Here is an 18,072-nt window from a genome sequence, read left to right as displayed (position 1 = left end):
GCAGCATTGGGGCGGTCAGCATGGTTACTGCCATGTTGTTCCACATCCTGCGTCCATAGACGGAAAATGCCTAATGGCTTCTTGTTGTTGTTTTTTAGGCTCTTTTATGGTATGCATCCAATTTACATTTGAGTGTTCACAATAGATGTCACTGGAAGCCATCTGTCTACAGTAAGAGACCGCCCTGCAGAAAAACATTGTTCAAAACTATTATTTAAATGCCACAATATAAGGCACTGTAAGCTTCAAGGCAGGAGATCCTAAAAAGATATACAAAAAATGTGGGTTTCTTTTGACTTCTGGTGCGCTGTGGATATAATGCCTACTTTGAAAACAGTGTCTGTCGAGGCCCGGATACATTTGCACAAATCTATTACAAATATTTTCACAACGAAGGGGGAGTCTCTGAATCATTATTTTCTCCCTTCTTTATGTTTAGCTAATATATTTTCGTGCAGCAGCTAAAATCCTTTCCTCCAGTAAAATAACTGGGCAAATTAATACAATTGGAGCACAACTGTTCTAAGTTAGTATCGGTTTAATGCAGCAAACAACCGCCACAAACTGGCCAGTTAATGTTTGCTAAAAATCAAATCTGTTACCCTACTGTGCTGTGTTTCCTAGTAGTGTTGGAACTAGTAAATTATTCAGCAGATAGTAGCTTATGTGGCAAGTGAAAATGGGATATGTGCTACAGCCTCATAACTGCATAATTCCAGGTGGCCCTGACGTCCATCTCTAGGATTCCCCGGATAGCATGGATAAATGCACAGTGGGGGCTCCTCCGCTATGGCGGAGGAGTGTCGCCGTCCCCTCCAGCAGCTGCAAACCTTTTACTACAAAATGATGTCAAACCATGTTTATTATCGGTTTGTAGTAAAAGGGGTGGGGAATTGGGGATGACAGCCATGGAGGGCAGTGCACAGAGCACTCCCTTCAGTGCGCATATATGTTTGTCCGGCAGTCTCGGGCCGGCCGAACACACATATGCACTATGCTCTCTCCAGCCCAGCAGTGTCTTGCCTGGCTGGAGAGTGCAGACACAGGCTCCCAGTCTGCCTAGGAGCACCCTGGCTGGACGCTCCCAGCCAATCCTAACGTGGCTCAGAGCAGAGTCAGGATTGGCCGCAGGGCAGGCTGAGAGCCTCTGCTTGCAGCTTCCAGAAGAGGAGAGGCGTGGTGGTGGCAGCGGTGGTGGCAAGTAAAAGTAAGAGTATTTTTTTATTAAATGAATTCCCCCCCCTGCATGCGCCTCGCCACCCCACCCCTTCAAAGCCCCATGAGCTGCTCCTATAAATGCATGCATGGGGAAACATCCTTTTTTACGACTTTTTTATTACGAAAGTCGTGGTTAACGAAAGCGCAACAACGCTTTCTTTAACCACGACTTCGTTTTTTTGTGCCTTAACTACGTATGTTCTGAACAACGAACATGCGTGGTTAAGGTACAAAGAAGGGAGTTGGCAAAGGAGGACGACGCAGGTGACAAGGGGTTGACTAAGGTAAGTAGTGGGTTTAGGTTTTGGGGAGGGGGTGAGGGGTCAGGGGGTTTTAGGTTTTGGGGTGGGGTTGGGGGGTGGGGCGTTTTTGGTTTTGGGGAGGGGGTGGGGAGTCAGAGGGTTTTAGGTTTTGGGTGGGGTTGGGGGGATGGGGCGTTTTTGGTTTTGGGGAGGGGGTGGGGGGATGGGGGTTTTAGGTTTTGGGTTGGGGTTGGGGGATGGGGCGTTTTTGGTTTTGGGGAGGGGGTGGGGGGTCAGGGAGTTTTAGGTTTTGGGGTGGGGTTGGGGGGTGGGGCGTTTTTGGTTTTGGGGAGGGGGTGGGGGGCCAGGGGGTTTTAGGTTTTGGGGTGGGGTTGGGAGGATGGGGCGTTTTTGGTTTTGGGGAGGGGGTGGGGGGTCAGGGGGTTTTAGGTTTTGGGGTGGGGCTGGGGGGGTGGGGCGTTTTTGGTTTTGGGGAGGGGGTGGGGGTCAGGGGGTTTTAGGTTTTGGGGTGGGGTTGGGGGGGTGGGGCGTTTTTGGTTTTGGGGAGGGGGTGGGGGCTCAGGGGGTTTTAGGTTTTGGGGTGGGGTTGGGGGGGTGGGGTGAGGGATGTGGGGTGAATGGTGCCTATTAGTAATGGTTTTATCAGGAATGCCTTTACAACGAAATTTCGTTGTTAAGGCATTCGTGGTAAAATCATTAGTAGTAAGGACGAGGTCGGTGTTCCGACCTCGTTGTTAAGGTTAGTAGTTGTTTTTAATTCGGTGTTCCGTCGTATAATCGCATGCATGTGTTTCATGCCACAGATCACTGTATGGTCGGATGTGTTGGATGTTTTGTATAATTTTTCAGACTCTTCCATAAACACATGTGTTTATGTGATTCTTTAGACCTTTTCTTGACTGCAAAGAGTCATTCCAAATAAAGCTCAGTGACTTCGCTCATGAGGTAACTGCCCATCACATCCTACCCTACTCATTATCTGACACCCCAACCTTCTGTATCAATGTCCTAGCACCTGAGCCTTATACCCTCCACTTCCATACAACACCCCTGTAGCTCTAACAAAGGTCAGGACATCATGCTTCTGGGAAATGCTCCAGGGTTCTGTGGGCTCTGGGTAGGAAACAGCAATCCCAGCCAAGCCCAGCAAATCTAAAAATGTTTGCTCAGTTTCATCGAGGTAAGCATTCTGAATTTACCAAATTTGCTGGCAATGGTTTTACATGCATCCACATCTAGTCATTTCACAATTTATGTTCAGCTGACAGCCAGCAGAGGCAAATGAAAAATAAAATGATAAGAGTTTTATTATCATTTTTTTTCATCAGGAGGCGAGTCTTTGGGTGGGGCCATACTAAGAATGGTGGAGGAGTGTTGGGCACTGCTGTCAATGTGCATGTCGGTTTGGCTGGCCGTCTTAGGATGGCCAAACCGACATGCGCACTGACATCTCTCCAACTCAGCTACATTGCTGGATGGAGGACAACAGCAAGCACAGGCTTCCAGTCCCCGATGGAGCACAAAACAAGCCCACTCCATCTAAGCCTTACACTGCTCTCATTGGTATTACCAGAATGAGAGCAGTGTCTGGATTGGATAGAAGGGAGTCTGGGAGCCTCAGCCTGTGCACAGAAGAAGTATCTGGTAGGTTATTTTTGTTGTTGTTTGTTTTTGCCTTTTATTATTGCCCCCTGCACTGTCCCACTACTTTTCCCTCCTTGACACCAGCCGCTACTGGCTAACAGTGGCATAACCAGGGGACTGAATTTAATCTGAGGCCTGAAATGAATTATCAAATGACTAACCTCTAAAGCAAGATTATCAGGTGACTCCATGACAACAAGATGCAGTATTCCAGTCCGGGACTAACCAGGGGGCTGAATTTAATCTCAGGCATGAAATAAATTACAGAATGCCTAACCTCTAAAGTAAGATTATCAGGTGACTCCATGCAACAAAGATGTAATGCTCCAGTCTTGGGCTTTTCTTTTACAACCCATTGTTTTCAGGTGTTTTACTTCAAGTGGGTCAACTGAAGTGGCCCATCACTACATCTCCCATAATGCATCAGGTTATTAAATAGAAACCTAGGGCTAGAGCACCAAGTCCTTGGTCATATGCAGTCATGTGGTAACCTTACTCTGATCTCTGCCAAACTATAGTGCACAGTCAGTTTAGCTGAGGCACAGTTGTAGAGCAAGAGGCAGAGAGAGCGAGAGAATCACATTTACATTCTGTAATTACTTGGAATGGATTAGCTGCCTGGCTAGAGCAGCCATTTTCTTGCTTTTGTGTCACTGTGCATGACAAAATTCACATAACTCATACTTGCAAGCAAATATCTTACAATGGCCGACTGACTGCATCATTTTCAAGGATTCTCTCTGTGCACATTTCAGGTGTACTCTGTGCTATTGTAGGTTTGAGAAAGATGTAAGATTGGGTGAGAGCAGGCCCTTACATTCCAGGGAGGTTTTCAATCAACCTCTGCAACAGGAAGCCCAGCAGCTCCATGGCCCTCCTGCCTGAAGCTGACAACTCTGCCAGCAGTCCAGAGCCTGACTGCGACAGCCCCACCCGCATTCCTGAGGCTGATTGCGAAAGCTCCGCCCGTATTCTTGAGCCTGATTGCAACAGCACCACCCGCATTCCTGAGCCTGATTGCATCTGCTGACACCCCTGCTGATGCTCTTGCTGATGCCTCCTTTGCACCACTGCTGCTCCCTCCCACTTAATAGGACACATAATGGAGGCCGCAGCACGGTCTCAGTGAGAAGTACTTGACCCATTGGGCCAGTCACAGCTCCATAGCTACTCCACGGCCCTCCTGCCTTCCACTGTCAGCTCCGTCCGCATTCCTGAGCCTGATTGCAGCAGCTGTGCCCGCATTCCTGAGCCTGATTGCGATATCTCCGCCCACATTCCTGAGCCTGATTGCAACAGCTGTCTGCATTCCTGATTGAGTCTGCTGATGCCCCTGCCCACGCCTCCTTTGTGCCACTGCCGCAACCGCCCTGCTGCCTTACTCCCTCCCTCCTCAGCCCCGATCTCCCAGGACATATAATGGTGGCTGCAACATGGCCGTGCAGTGTACGTGTACAGCGGGAGCACCACCAGCACGCCAAAGTCAAGCCCATATGCGCCCGTCCGTGCCTGGAGTGTGTCCAGCGCCAGGACCCCTGGTCCTCCCACCCTCCACCACTACACCATCAAGGAGTTTTAAGCCCTGAACATCGGACACCCTATCAACAGCTGCTTCACGGGACCCCCACGTTCAACCAAAGGACCCTTCACCTGCCTACACTGCCGTTTCTCCTGCAACGTGGGCCCACCTGTGCACACTAACGCCTGCAATGCACCTACACAGAAGATTATGAACAACCAAGCACCACTCCGGTGCATCCTGCTAAACATCCGTTCCTTATGTAAACACACCAAGGAAATCTGGGACACCATCCCCACCCACGACCTGGACATCGCCTTCATCACCGAAACAAGGCTAACACCCTCCTCAAGCCTCGACATTGCCACAGCCACTCCTGATGGCTGCAAGATGATACACCGAGACCACACGAACAAACATGGTGGGAGCATTGCCATCATCCAATGCACCATCACTTATGACGACCCAACGCCCCTCATGGAGCACCTCAACTTCTGACTCCAGAACAATGCCAACACCATGAAACGAGGCACCCTCTCATTCAGACCCCCTGGACCACGCCCAGCCTCCTGCTTCCCCATCGACTCCCTCCACTATGTCGTACTCAGCAATCTCAATTTCCAACTTAATGACCCCAACAACATCAACTCCACTTCCTTCATGAAGAACCTCAGCAACATCAGCCTCACCCAACTGGTCACCAAACCCACCCATAAATGCAAAAGAATGTCAGGAAACACAACAATCACACATACTAGTCACACACATAAATGCACCACTAAGAGTACCATCGTTCAAACACACAGTGAGAAGATTTTTAGGTACCGGGGGAACAGGGTGTGATGAGCTCAGAATGTAACATTCAGAGCTTTTTACCACTGGGCTCTTGGGTCTTTACAATCGATAAAGCCAAAAATTGAGCACCAAGTAGACCTCCTTAGCACCTGATCCTCAGAGTAGCAAAGTCAAGCAGTGCATGGCTTACTCAGGAGGGTGGTATAGGGTAGAAACTCAGAACTTAATGAGATATCCAAAATCAATCAATAAATCAGTGTCCAGAAAGTACAACTTTTACTTAAAAAAAAGAAAAAACACTACTTCTTACACACAGCACAAAACTGAACATAACCAACAGAGGGCACTTCAGTTGGTACACAGTTATGAAGGTGACAATCACTGTGGATCCCGAGACAGACTAGGCTGTTCTTATAGGACAGGTATTGAATGGTTGCACAATAAAAGTAAGGACAATTCCCCACCTAATGGTCCTGGTACCTTATCAACCTGTCTCAATACTTCGCATCTAGGGCAGTCCCGAAGGTGATGATTTTGCCTGGGTTCCTCACCCCTTATTATTGTTTTGTTAGCAATATTGGCCTGCATGTGCCAGTAGGAGGCACGAACATTGCCACTTGGGGTAGTGCTCCTCCTCATATGGCCCCTCAAGTGGAATTGCACTGACTCTGTTTGCGCCCAGCAAAAACTGCTGCAGTCTATGTCTACTGTGCATGCTTGGTTGGTGAAGATTACGGAGTCTGAGGTGCAGTCTTTTTGTTGCACTCGTTTAGACACCATTCAGTTATAATGTATGGTGCCCTCCCACAGATAGGCCTATCCTTTCGCCCACATGTGTGAAGTTCCAGGGGTGGCTCCTCCATGGGGGCAGGGGAGCGTCACCCCCGCCTGCAGCGACAGCTGCAAAACTTTTACCAAACAACAATAATAAACTGTGTTTATTATCGTTGTTTGTTAAAAGGGGTGGGGCCACTGGGGTGACGTGCACTGAGGGGGAGTGCACAGCACACCTCCTCAAAGCACATGTGTGTTTGGATGGATGTCTCGCGCCAGCCAAACACACATGCGCTATAGGCTCCCTCCAGCCCAGCAACACGGTTGCTGGGCTGGAGAGAGCCTCCACAGGCTCCCAGTCTGCTAAAGCAGGGTCAGGATTGGCCACAGGGCAGGCTGGGAGCCTGTGCCTGCAGAGACGAGAAGGAGAAGCAGAAGTGTAGTGGAGTTGCGCACGGCGTTGAGGTAAGTGTTTTTTTTAATTATTTTATTTGTAATTTTATTTTAATTTCTACCTTGCACACTAGCTGGTAGGCAGATCCACTTGGACCCACGTCCTGAAGAATGCATCTTACCTTCTGAAGGCATTTACATAGGCAGAAACATGTCGACTTAAGACGTTAAGGACTCCTGTAAAAAATTGTTGGTTTCAATATTGTGATAGGGAGGCATGAATCAAAATGTTTTTCACCTAGTCTTACACAATTGTATTTGGTTCTGTGGGGAACCTGGGTGTTTAGGACAGACTGGTTGATGGCATGAGAAAGGGTCCCTTTTCCAGAAGGCAACATCAGCATAACGGCACCGTTAATAATATCAATGAGGACTTATAACAACTGTACATTGAATAAAGACCTCATTCCTAATCATAACAGCTCAAAATATGGGCACCGAGATGTGGTCATAGACAGGAGTGAATCCTGCAATTACTCATGACACATTATGTGGGTGACGGTGCAACATACTGTTGATGCTCTTTAAACTAGAGTTGTCAAAACTCGGGTTCAATTTTAAGATTACATAAAGATTCCTAATTGCTCAAGCATTAAACACTACAACATTGTTTGGTATATGCATATGACAAAAGGGAGTGTATGTTGTAGCCTCTAAGCTACTTCCTCCTGCACGCTTATCCTGTCATTTTATCCACCTTAGAAAGATGAAGAGCTAAACCCGCTCTGTACTAATATTAATCTATGACCTGAATGTCTCACAAAAAATCAGTACCAAGAACCACAAGTTAAAAATCATTTTTGTGGTCTCAAATGCTCCAATTGAGAGTTTGCGACTGCAAAAATGCTGCCCAAATGAGTTTTGAAGGAGACAGTGAATCACTATTTGGAAAAGATGTGTTTAGAATGTCCCTTATAGATAAGGATTCATTATGGTTTGTTATCAATGTTTTGAGGCCGCAATCTAGTCGCCAAACAATTACATTTTGACAACTCTCAACACGGGGTGGTAACGCATAAGCAAATGTACATAAAAAAATGTGAAAAAATATTGTTGGAGAGTAGGAAGTGGTCTAGGGAACTTCTATCTAGTCTCAACCAAACTTTTTAAAAGTGTCCATTTATTTTTTATTTTTAATGCAGCCCCATTTCCTTTAAGGAAAGGTGGCTGCATTTAAAAAGTATATATATATATAAATATATATATTCACAGCCCACTGAGCTCAGCAGACCGCCATGCTTGTGTTTCCTTTTTATATATATTTAAAAAACCCTGTGACAGCCACCACTTGAAGTGAGTCACAATTTGTGAATTTGTGACCTACCTCGTGAATTTTGATAAAGTAGGTCAGATTGCAGCCCATTACAATTTGGAATTTGGTGAATTTACCTGTTTGTACACAAATTCGCAAAAGTCCAAATGAGTTACAAAAATACTGCTCACAATTTGCGACCAGTGTTTGGTACATTTGGCTTCAAGTTCTAAACTGATCAAGCTATTATACCAGATGATGATCAGAAATATGAAAACAAAAGGAGTATCACATATCTTTCTCTAGAAGATGCCTCAAGCTTGGTGACGACACCCTCCTTATCATTCACAAGGATGCCCTTTGGAAAGGAGTGCAGCATACTCGGATTAGCAATTCCCCAGGTTCTCCTTCATTCATAATAGTCAATGACACTATCAGCAGGACGCTGACCTTTACTTTCAAAAAGCCAGTGTCACTCAATAACTGGATTCATTACATGACATATTAGCTTTTTATCTAGCTTTGCTGAATGCATTAGTAGATTTCTACATTTTATGGCTGGACCATATTTTGGCTGCAATTGTGTATGTTATTTTCACGAATAAACAGACATGTATATATGTCTATCTGTTTCCATATTTATATGATGTTCACTTTTAAAAAAAACATTTACAGTATAGTTATGGTTACTAACTAAACCCCAAAATCCCTTTAAAATTCCCCAATTATAGGATCAGCTCCAAAATCATAGCTCGCAAAACCTGCCATATAAACCACATCACTCAGAGCAAATGTAGCGGCCATAGCCTCACCCTTGATGCAACAGGCAACACAAACTACATAAATGATTACACTTGTGACATGACAAATTCCTTTACCATTATGAAAGACACAACTATTGATAATGTATGAGTTCTATGGATACTGTATGAGTTCTTTCTTTGGGCATGGGTTGTAAATTAATGATGAGCTGACATGTCTTCTTATTTAAAATTGTGAAGTCATAAGCATTGCATTTGGGGTGGAATTTACAATTTGCTTGGCAGTTGTACAAGCATGGCTTCGAACAGGTCCTGCATTCAAACCTCCATGGCCTACACCTGCACGTGGACAAACCTACCGCAGAGGACCAAAGGGCAGGCCCTGTGCCTAACCACGGCTCCCTACTTTTTTCGTCAACCTGCCTGTGTCTCGCCCCTGCTCTGCAAGGCCATCAGCTGCATGAAGTGAGGATAACTTGTAGGGCCTGGCCATAGGCCTGTGCACAACCCCATGCACCCCCAAACTTTTGCTGCGTAAAGATTTTTGTGGGCTATTTTCATTTCTTTCTAAAAAAAAATGAATACATTGTGTCAGGATTTTAAAATCCCATACCATCTTTGAGGATCCAGAATTTGAGGATCCTCATTCGGATTCTCAAATTCTATTAATTAATGCAGAAAGCGTTGTCAACAAAAAAACATTTTCAAAACATCTGTAACCATGCTTTTAGTACCAAGCTTCTTTATGCACATGTATGTCAGTGTAGACTTCTGCAGCCATTCGTATTTTTCATGGTTTATATCTTCATTTTGAATTTAGGTCACGGGTAGTCACGCCCATTCATTCCAGCTAATGAAACATCATTATGCATCAGATTCGCTAGAAAAGAGTGATTTTAATAGAAAATATGTCCTTTATGAATGCAGCACCCTGCGGCAGCATGTTTTACTTATACATTGGGGACAATATAGTCCAAAATGCACCACTAAACATATATAGCTCCTTTATTACTCTCCTCCTGAAAGGGTGTGGCTCATTTCCTTCAATTTGTCTTTGTGTAACACTTGGGTGTTTGACTATTACTATGACTTTCATGACGTAACATTGATGGCAGTATCCCCACTCTGAAAACTGTTCCAGGACCACGGACCTCAAACCAAAATGAGAGCATATCCTGCAGAACTATCTTCACTCTGTCTATAGGATGACTAGAAATGTTGCATTCTCATCTGTCCTCCTTATTCCAACATTTAATGGAACCCAGAAGACAGAGAAGTATTTAAGTAGAAAAACAGATCCTCTCGGAAAAGGATCTCTCAGCCGGGGAAGGAGGCGCCCTGGAAGAGGACAGTCAATGAAAGTCCAGGCAGAGAATTTGCAGAGACCGCAAAGGTGAGATGGACCTTCTTTCTGTGATGAGATTTACTTATTTCATAAGCAGATGAGGCTCGTAGAAGGAGGGGTAAGGTGTTCGCTTTTGGGCTTTAAGTTGTCCCAGAGAGGCACCAGCATCATGAGATAAGTAACAGGTGTGAACCATTACAGACATAAAACAGGAACAAAATGGTATACAAATTGAGCCATTTTGGATTGGGAAGACCAGGATCGGAGTGGGACAGAAAAAGAGGCCCAGACATCAAAATAAAAGTGGCTCCCTGTAGTGAATTAGAATGCTAAAAAGTGGTCTGTGTTGCACACTGGGGCAGTTTTTAACTTAAGGCACGCTGTAAAAGTATTTCACAATTGAATGGAGACTACATGGATTTCAGCATGTTCCAGGCAATGTTTGTTTTATCAGATAAATCAACATTGAAATCTTCCCAGCAGATCATACAACAGGCCCAAAAGGGCCAGAAAACTAGCCCACACACTGGCCTGTCACACCAGCCCATCGGGCACTAACTCATGTCCCTATAAGCCAACCCAACCCTGGGGAAGACTTGCGAAGGCGCAGGAAAGTGGGAGGCCTGAATTTTACAGAACAAGCAAAGCTGCATGCCACAGTTTGGCCCCCTCGGGATTCACGTCCCTTTAGGGGTGCTTCATATCTTCTTAAAGAAGTCAGTGCATATGGCAAAAATGGATCTAAAATTGAGAGAAACCAAAGAAAACCATAGGGAGTTTAACCGTAGCCCCTGTGCGCTGTCCAGGGATAATTGAAAGCGAAAAGGGGGAAACACGGTCAAAGATACTGAAAGACATAGAAAACGCACTCAACATGGACGTGCCGGCATACTTCTGTTTCCATGTGGCCTTTGATAGACTATGTTCAGCAGCCCTGCGTGCTAGGTATCCAAGACCACGGAAGTCAATTCACTAAAATGCCAGGGGTATCGTATGTGAGATGGCACACCCTTTGACCATGATGAAACCACAAGTTAACCCCTTGTCCCACACTTAGACCTTCAAACGTCTCAGCTTCGCCTCTCAGGTGGCCGTGTGAAGACCAAGCAATGAGAACTACAGAAAGTAATCAAGGATCATAGAACCCTGATTAAATCCCTTTCCTGGCACCACCTCGGTGACTATTAGAATCAGTGCTACTTCTAACATCCATAAGCAGCCCATCTGCAAGGTCTTATTTTCCATCATGAAGCCATATTGGGATTGTTTCTGTGAAGCAGTGAATTAACTCAATAAATAAAAAAAAATGTTTAGGGTGAAGGGAATACATGTGTTTTACATCAAATAGCCAGGCTTAAAAAGCTACGGCAATGCAATAAGAATAGATGTTCTCATATCACAGATCGATCAAGGAATCAGGGAAGACAAAGGACCTTTAATTTCATGCCTAAGACCACCTTGCACTTTGATATGAAGCTAATAAAGAAATGCTTTAGTCGTTTAATAGTACCGGTCAGATTGAGAGATAGGACAATAGCTTTTTAGACTTTGTTACAATGTAAGAATGAGAAGAGGATGTCTTTGTAATGAAAACTGAAAAAATCCGAATAAAAGTGCAAACCTATTTACTTCATAAAGGCATGATACACTGTAATTCAATATAAATTGAAAGTTCACAAGTGATCAGGTGAGCGGTTCACTGTACATATCCATGACTGTCCTGCTGGTAAATCAATCACATCCTATAAGTATTACACTGTATATCCCACTAAAAGTATGTCTAGTTCCCACCACTAGTTGTAAAACACAGAACATGTTCTTTCTGTACTCCTTCAGTCCTCTGAGGGTTCTCAGTAATGTGGCTTTTTTGATTCCCCTCACCATTCAACCCATATTTTGGCATTATCTTCGATTTACAGATCTGGCCGATTCAATTTATCAAATAGTCCCTCCATTCTCTAAACATTTCCTACCCTGTGCATCTAATACCTGACTCTGTGCGGGTGAGGAGGGCAGTCAGCACTTTTGGGCTGAGATTTTGGCTTTGTGCTTTCAACAGGATCCTTTTGCTTTTTTCATGACTTCCTTGATGAACTTTGAAAGCAGCCTTTCTCCCCAACCTCCAGTATCCCCTGCACTCGGTACTTCACTGCTCTCATATAGACCACCTCTGACTACCTCCTAGCCAGTCCACCAACGATAAGTCTCAATCCACTGAAATGTTTTATAAAATTCAATCAACCAAGATGTCCATCACAGCTCAAGACCATGGCTTGATAATAAGAAAAATCCTGTTCCCATCCTTTACCTAACATCTCTTTAAACCTCCCATGGACTTGCTACACTCCAGAAAGCAGCAATTTCAATGTAACATCTATGGCTCACAAATTGATCTGCATGTAGATGGCTCTCCGGACAGATCCGATGCAGTATAAGATACCCTTGAAATGGTTGCCATTTGGAAGGAGAACATTGTCCTATAAAGATTGCAGTGTTTTGCCAGAGACCACATCAAACCCTTGAAGACATTGGTAAGTCTTTTCAGATTCAAATATGGGGGCGCCATGGGATTCTGACACTAGTATGGATCCCCAGATCGGATCTGTAATACATGGAGCTGTTTAAGAAACTACGACAATTGAATGGCGTTTTACAATTCTTCCCTTGCATTTTAGATAAGTTGTGTTAAGATCTTTAGCCAACTCTAATTTAACTAGGCCAGTGCCCTCTCCCCAGGTCCCACGGAATATAAAATGAGAACTGAGAATATGGCTGTCTGTGAGCTCTGAAGGGGCAGAGGAAAGGGGACTCCACCTTAATGTTTATATAGCTGTAATGTAAACTTCGGCCTTGTTAGGGGTTGCCACTTTGTCGTGGTGGTAGTAGTAGAGGCAGCAGTTTTGGTAATGAATTATTCCCTTTCTTGGGTGACACAGAGACTGAAGTTTTAGTGTGTTGCTCATAAAGGCTGGAAGTTCACATATGGTCTTCTGCATTCAAAGACTCCCTTTCCCTTTCCGGAAGGGACGGCGGCTACAATGACTTCTTAATGTCTCTACATGAGCTCCTGGTGCATAAATGTGTCATTGTTCAGATTAATGCCTGTCATTTTAACTACTGCATGATCTAACTCCTGTCTGTTTATCAAGTAAATGAATGCTTTGTACTGAGGCACGTCGTCTCTGCCCAGTGTCTAAGTTACTTGGTTGTTCCTAAGGTAAGTTGTAAAAGTGGAGGCAACTGGAGGTTTGATGTCCACAAGGCCAGAGTGATCATTTCTTCCATCGGGCATTTCCCCATAGGGCTGACTCCACTGAAGTCGTTTGAAGGACCAAACCTGTCCGTTTCTCCAGCCCCTAAAGTTATGTTCACGAGGACCAGACGGGGCTTCAGCGAGAGTGATCGAAAGAGAGAGGGAAAGAAACAAAGGCATGCAGTGATAAGAGAGGAATAGAGCGAGGTAGCAAGAGGAACGACAAACAGGGAAAGGAGAACGTGAAATGCGTGAGGCAGGGAATGGAAGGAAGTAACGAGATAGAGAGAGAGCAGGAAGGGAGTGAATCTGGTCTGAACATTTTTTCCAGGGCTACTTTTGGTTCCCAGTCCGCCCGAGCTGTCAAAGCCCCACATCTGTGGAATAAACTTCCACTGAAAATTAAATCTTCACCCTCCGTGATTCAGTTCCAGAAAGCACTCACAGCTTTCATCGTGCAGTAAATTTATGTAGCCAATAATATGCAGTTGGTCATTCATTTTCTTTTTTTGGTTCTTTGCACTTAGAGGCAATCTCATTAGCTTCATCCTATTCAAATTAAGGAAATCAGTCCATTGAGGTACATCAAGTTTGCGCACGGAGCCGACCTTACCACTCATGGATACTTGCACCGTACATCTGGGGGGTGTACATGGCATGCCTGCCATTACAAATATATGTTCAGTAGGCTTTTATGACTGTGTAGTGCTGCTGGAAACCCTAATGTACAGTACAAAACGTATACCGTAAATTGAGTAGCACAGGCTCAGTATATCATCACTGACACTCCGTGGAACTTTCAAAGCACAGTTCATGTTGGCACAACTCACTACTTTAGTGCTGAGGAACACAAGAATGCAGAGTTACGGTTGTGCAGCACTACAGATAATATGTGAAGCAATACATCCATTCCTAAGTTCCAAACGTCATACTTTTACCCGCAGTGTGGCAAAGGTAACTTTACAAGCCCTCCATATGACAGCATATGTTCAATATAGCAATTACAGACTGAACCCAGGTCTGGTGTTTGCAAGTGTTATTGCGGTGTATGATAGGTGCAAAATGCTGACCTCCCTGTTTATGATACAGCTTGGCAGCTCACAAGGGGTCCACGTTCTCAGTTTTAGTTCCACAAATGTGTAATAACTTGTGTGAGGAAGGTTCATGCATCAAAATATATTCTAGGTACAGGAAGTAACTAGAAACTCATCGGTTTATAGGACAAAGTTGCTCACTAGTGTCCTGGTTGCAAGTGTTTGCATACCTTACGGTTTTACCTGAAATAGGATAGGCTTGGGCTGGCTAGGGTATTCTATACTAAAACAAAATCAAAATGAAATGCCCATTCCTTTTCCCATCAACATCTCTATCTTGGAGACAAAATAAAACATTCAGTTCCCATAAATGATCTCTGGAAGATGCCTGTCCACCGAAAGGTTGTATTGTGGGCAAAAAGTCCATTCCACTGCACGTTCATTTATTTCCGATTAGTCTACGGGGACCTGCCTAGGAGGCATGCACAGAGACCAGGGTTCTCATATATCCTATCTCCTACTTGTCTTGCAAATGCACTTTGTGATGAAATATCAATATCTCTGATCCCTGGGGCTAACCGGAAGGTCATGATTTGCAATGAGATCCAAGTCAAATGGGCTGCAGCGTGTGGCTCTGTATGCCCTTTGAAGGAATCGGCCAAATTCCGATCGAGGTTGAAATTGAACCTGTAAAACTTGCCAGCAAATTAAAAAGTGGGGGAGGTTGCAAAATAAATCAAATCAGATGAGCGAGGCATGAAAGTAAATATGCCAGCATACTGCTGAAAATGCTGCTGCGAAGTCAACAAGCCCTACGGAGATCCATTTTGGCATCAGTTTGCCAAATAATACACATCGATCCACTGTTACTACAGAGCCAGTTAGACTAAAACAATATTTAAAGAGGTAATATTAATCACCCTTGAAATTGGTTATGAACTGTAACAATTTGCTTGAGATCACTGGTATAAAGAGCACTTCTTGAACCACTCATGCATCTGCAGGCACATGCAATGTACACTTTCAACTAGCAGAGTTGGACATGCAACTGGAGAGTCCCCACCTCACCGACAGGCAAAGTATAACCTCAAACCCCTTTTGCACCCTACTCCTTGTTGTTCGTTCCATGCATCTGCACCTCTACTGGGTCTTCTTACCTGCACGAGACCGTGATCTCCACTTTCGTTGCTGGGATGTTGCCCGAAATGGGGTCAAAATCACTGACAGAGGCCATGTCGTCCAGCTTGTCTATCTCGTCGTCCTCCATGGGCATCCACACCCAGTCTCTTTCGGCCAAGCAAGTAATGTTTCCGGCCCTCTCCCTGCCCCTCTCTTCCGGAGAAGAGAGGAGACGCGATCTCTGTGAGGAAGCCAAGAGGAGGGCTTAGATGGTGTTTAAGGAGAATAAAGCCCAAGAGGCTCTCAACTTCTCTGCGCGACTGGCTCAGCCGATGCGCCCGACAACAGGTCAACCGTTGGCCAACCTCAACCCAGGCAGCTCTTTGGAGTGGTGGAGTGGACTCAGCTGGGCAGCTGGCTGCAGAGGTAGTTGGCTTGTTTGGGTAGGTTGGAGACCATAGGCACGCCAGTAGCAGCCCCAGTCTAATGATGCTCTCGCCCCTCGCTCTGCGCGCTCTCTGTCTCTTTCTAATAATAGTCTCTGCACTTCAATGCCGAGGCTCCGCCTCCCCTTTCTGCCTCAGCGTGAAGGGCTGGTCTGCGCTGCGCCAGCCACCGGCGCAAGATGCTCGGGAATCTCAAGTTTGACGTCTCGAGTGCTATCCCGTAGAACCGCCTCCTCCAAACCCCTTCCACCGTCTGCATGCAGAGGAATCTCTTCCTGCGGCCAGAGGGGTGGACGTGAAAAGCTGACTTGCAATGGTCGAGCACACACCCAGAAGGCACAACTCCTGGGATCCGGTCTCCCGAAATGTCAACCCTGAACCGAGGCATAAGCTACGCCTGTGCGCAGTCAGAGGGATGAAGCTCGCGAGAGGGAGAGCCTGGGTGCACGGAGGCAGGCACGGGAGACAGCAGGAGAGATGCTCCGGTACTCTCCGTGGAGGGCTGAGGTTGTACGTGTGCGTTTATAATATCCAATAACCCATGCAACGCACATCACTGCATGCACGGCAGCTGGAAGACAATAAAAGCGGACAATACACACTGTCGGCATCTCCAGCAGGTGCCGGGTACCAGGGCTACAAACGTGAGCCAGCATCTGCAATCGCGCGCATCAATCGCCACCGATGAGGAACCAACGTGGGTCCTTGAAGGAGCTAGCAAATGGAACTTTTTCCTTAGTTTCTATCGTTTTTAATCCAGCACAGATTCGATTCCCAGCGTGCGTTTTATAAATAGGTGCTTTATTAAATATTTCTACTTAATTGAGCGCTTAATACTGGAAACTGCCTGGTACCAAACTCACTGCATTTTGGCAACAAAGGGACAGGGACAAGGAAACAGATTCACGTGTCAACAGTCACACAATTTGATCTAGTAGGAAAGCTGGGATTCAAACACAGATTGCATTGTGCTATAGCTGACAAATTTGCCATATAACCACATTTTCCTATGTAAATTTAGGGTCGCTTGAGGAAGAACACATCCATAACCACCTACAGCTAGGAAGCACGCAAACAAGCAGGAACCGCCTTTTTACTGGCGATCCGAAATTCACAAAGGGGTCTGCGCGGCTCCCCATTTCCAAATCAGAAGGCTAATTGACCAAAAACAAATAGAGCCAATGGGTAGGGCATACAGAAAGTCTTGGACGACTATGGTGATTTTGCTGTTTCCAGGGAAACATGAACAGACCTGGTGCCATTTGTTATTTTGCGATGCCCCGTAGGTTTAATGCGTGATTTGGTTAATAGTGCTTTCCAGTTGGAAACCCGCGAGGGTTCTCCTAGTGAATTAAGCAGGAAGCACCCGCCTCCAAACATGACACGTACCGCATAGGAAACACCAGTCTGGGCAGTGGAAAGTACGCGCGTCTGCGTCCGCCACAGCCCGCTGCAGGCGGCGTTCACCCAGAACTAAGCCGAGGACAGACATGAAGCCGCCTGGCGCGCCCTGTGTGGGATGCAGACGTTATGTGGTACTATCGGAGCGCCTCGCGCTGTGAAGGTGGACTCCGGTCCCGACTATGCACGATGGCTTTGTTTTAGAGGAACTCCATAGGTCGCCGTCCGCGGTGATTTTCAGCGGCGTGTGCGCGTTACTTACGCGTGCGTGCGTACGCGCGTTTTAGTAATGCGTCTCTGTGGCAAACCAAGCCATCGGAGGTACCTTAATGGAGCTAAACCTAGGTAGCGCCCATTTCCCGAGGGTTCCTTTCTCTGAGCGGAAAGCTGACGTGGGTAGAGGGGGCACCTCGCTTGATCAGCGAGCAGTATTAGGTCTCTTCTGCTCTAGAGGAACAGGGGAGAGAAGGGGCATGTCTCCTCTTCCGCACATCCCTCATACCACGGAGGGCAGCAGGGGCACGGTAACGCGTCTTGAACTGCTCCACAGAGGCAACAGAGAGGGTCTGATACCAGAGTATCACCTTTTACATGTTGTTCTACAGAACTATCGTAGCAAGAATATCCACTCACAACCTACCGTAAAATAGCTATGTGTAGGTAAGTAGTGATGTAACATCTTTAATTCCACATATATTCACCTTCACTATATATTACGCAGTGGTGATGCCACTGCGGCCCTGGGCGTGGGGACATGTAACACCTTCCACGCCTGGGGGTATTGGGAGGCAGCGG

The 18,072-nt window shown here is 45.9% G+C and overlaps 1 protein-coding gene across 1 annotated transcript in view; it reads right to left on the bottom strand.

Annotated features, from left to right (window-relative positions):
- The window catches only part of CPNE5 (copine 5), a 995,886-nt gene extending 979,769 nt beyond the window's left edge, over window positions 1–16,117 (bottom strand). Inside the window, exon 1 of the mRNA XM_069238884.1 lies at window positions 15,469–16,117. Coding sequence (XP_069094985.1) covers window positions 15,469–15,584 — 116 coding nt within the window. The 5' untranslated portion in view covers window positions 15,585–16,117. The remainder of the gene's footprint in view (window positions 1–15,468) is intronic.
- Window positions 16,118–18,072: the final 1,955 nt, after the last annotated feature.

This window comes from Pleurodeles waltl, chromosome 6 (genome assembly GCF_031143425.1).
Source record: "Pleurodeles waltl isolate 20211129_DDA chromosome 6, aPleWal1.hap1.20221129, whole genome shotgun sequence".
Classification (NCBI taxonomy): domain Eukaryota; kingdom Metazoa; phylum Chordata; class Amphibia; order Caudata; family Salamandridae; genus Pleurodeles; species Pleurodeles waltl.
The sequence above is the reverse complement of the archived record's forward strand: the minus strand, read 5'-3'. Positions and strand labels throughout refer to the sequence as shown.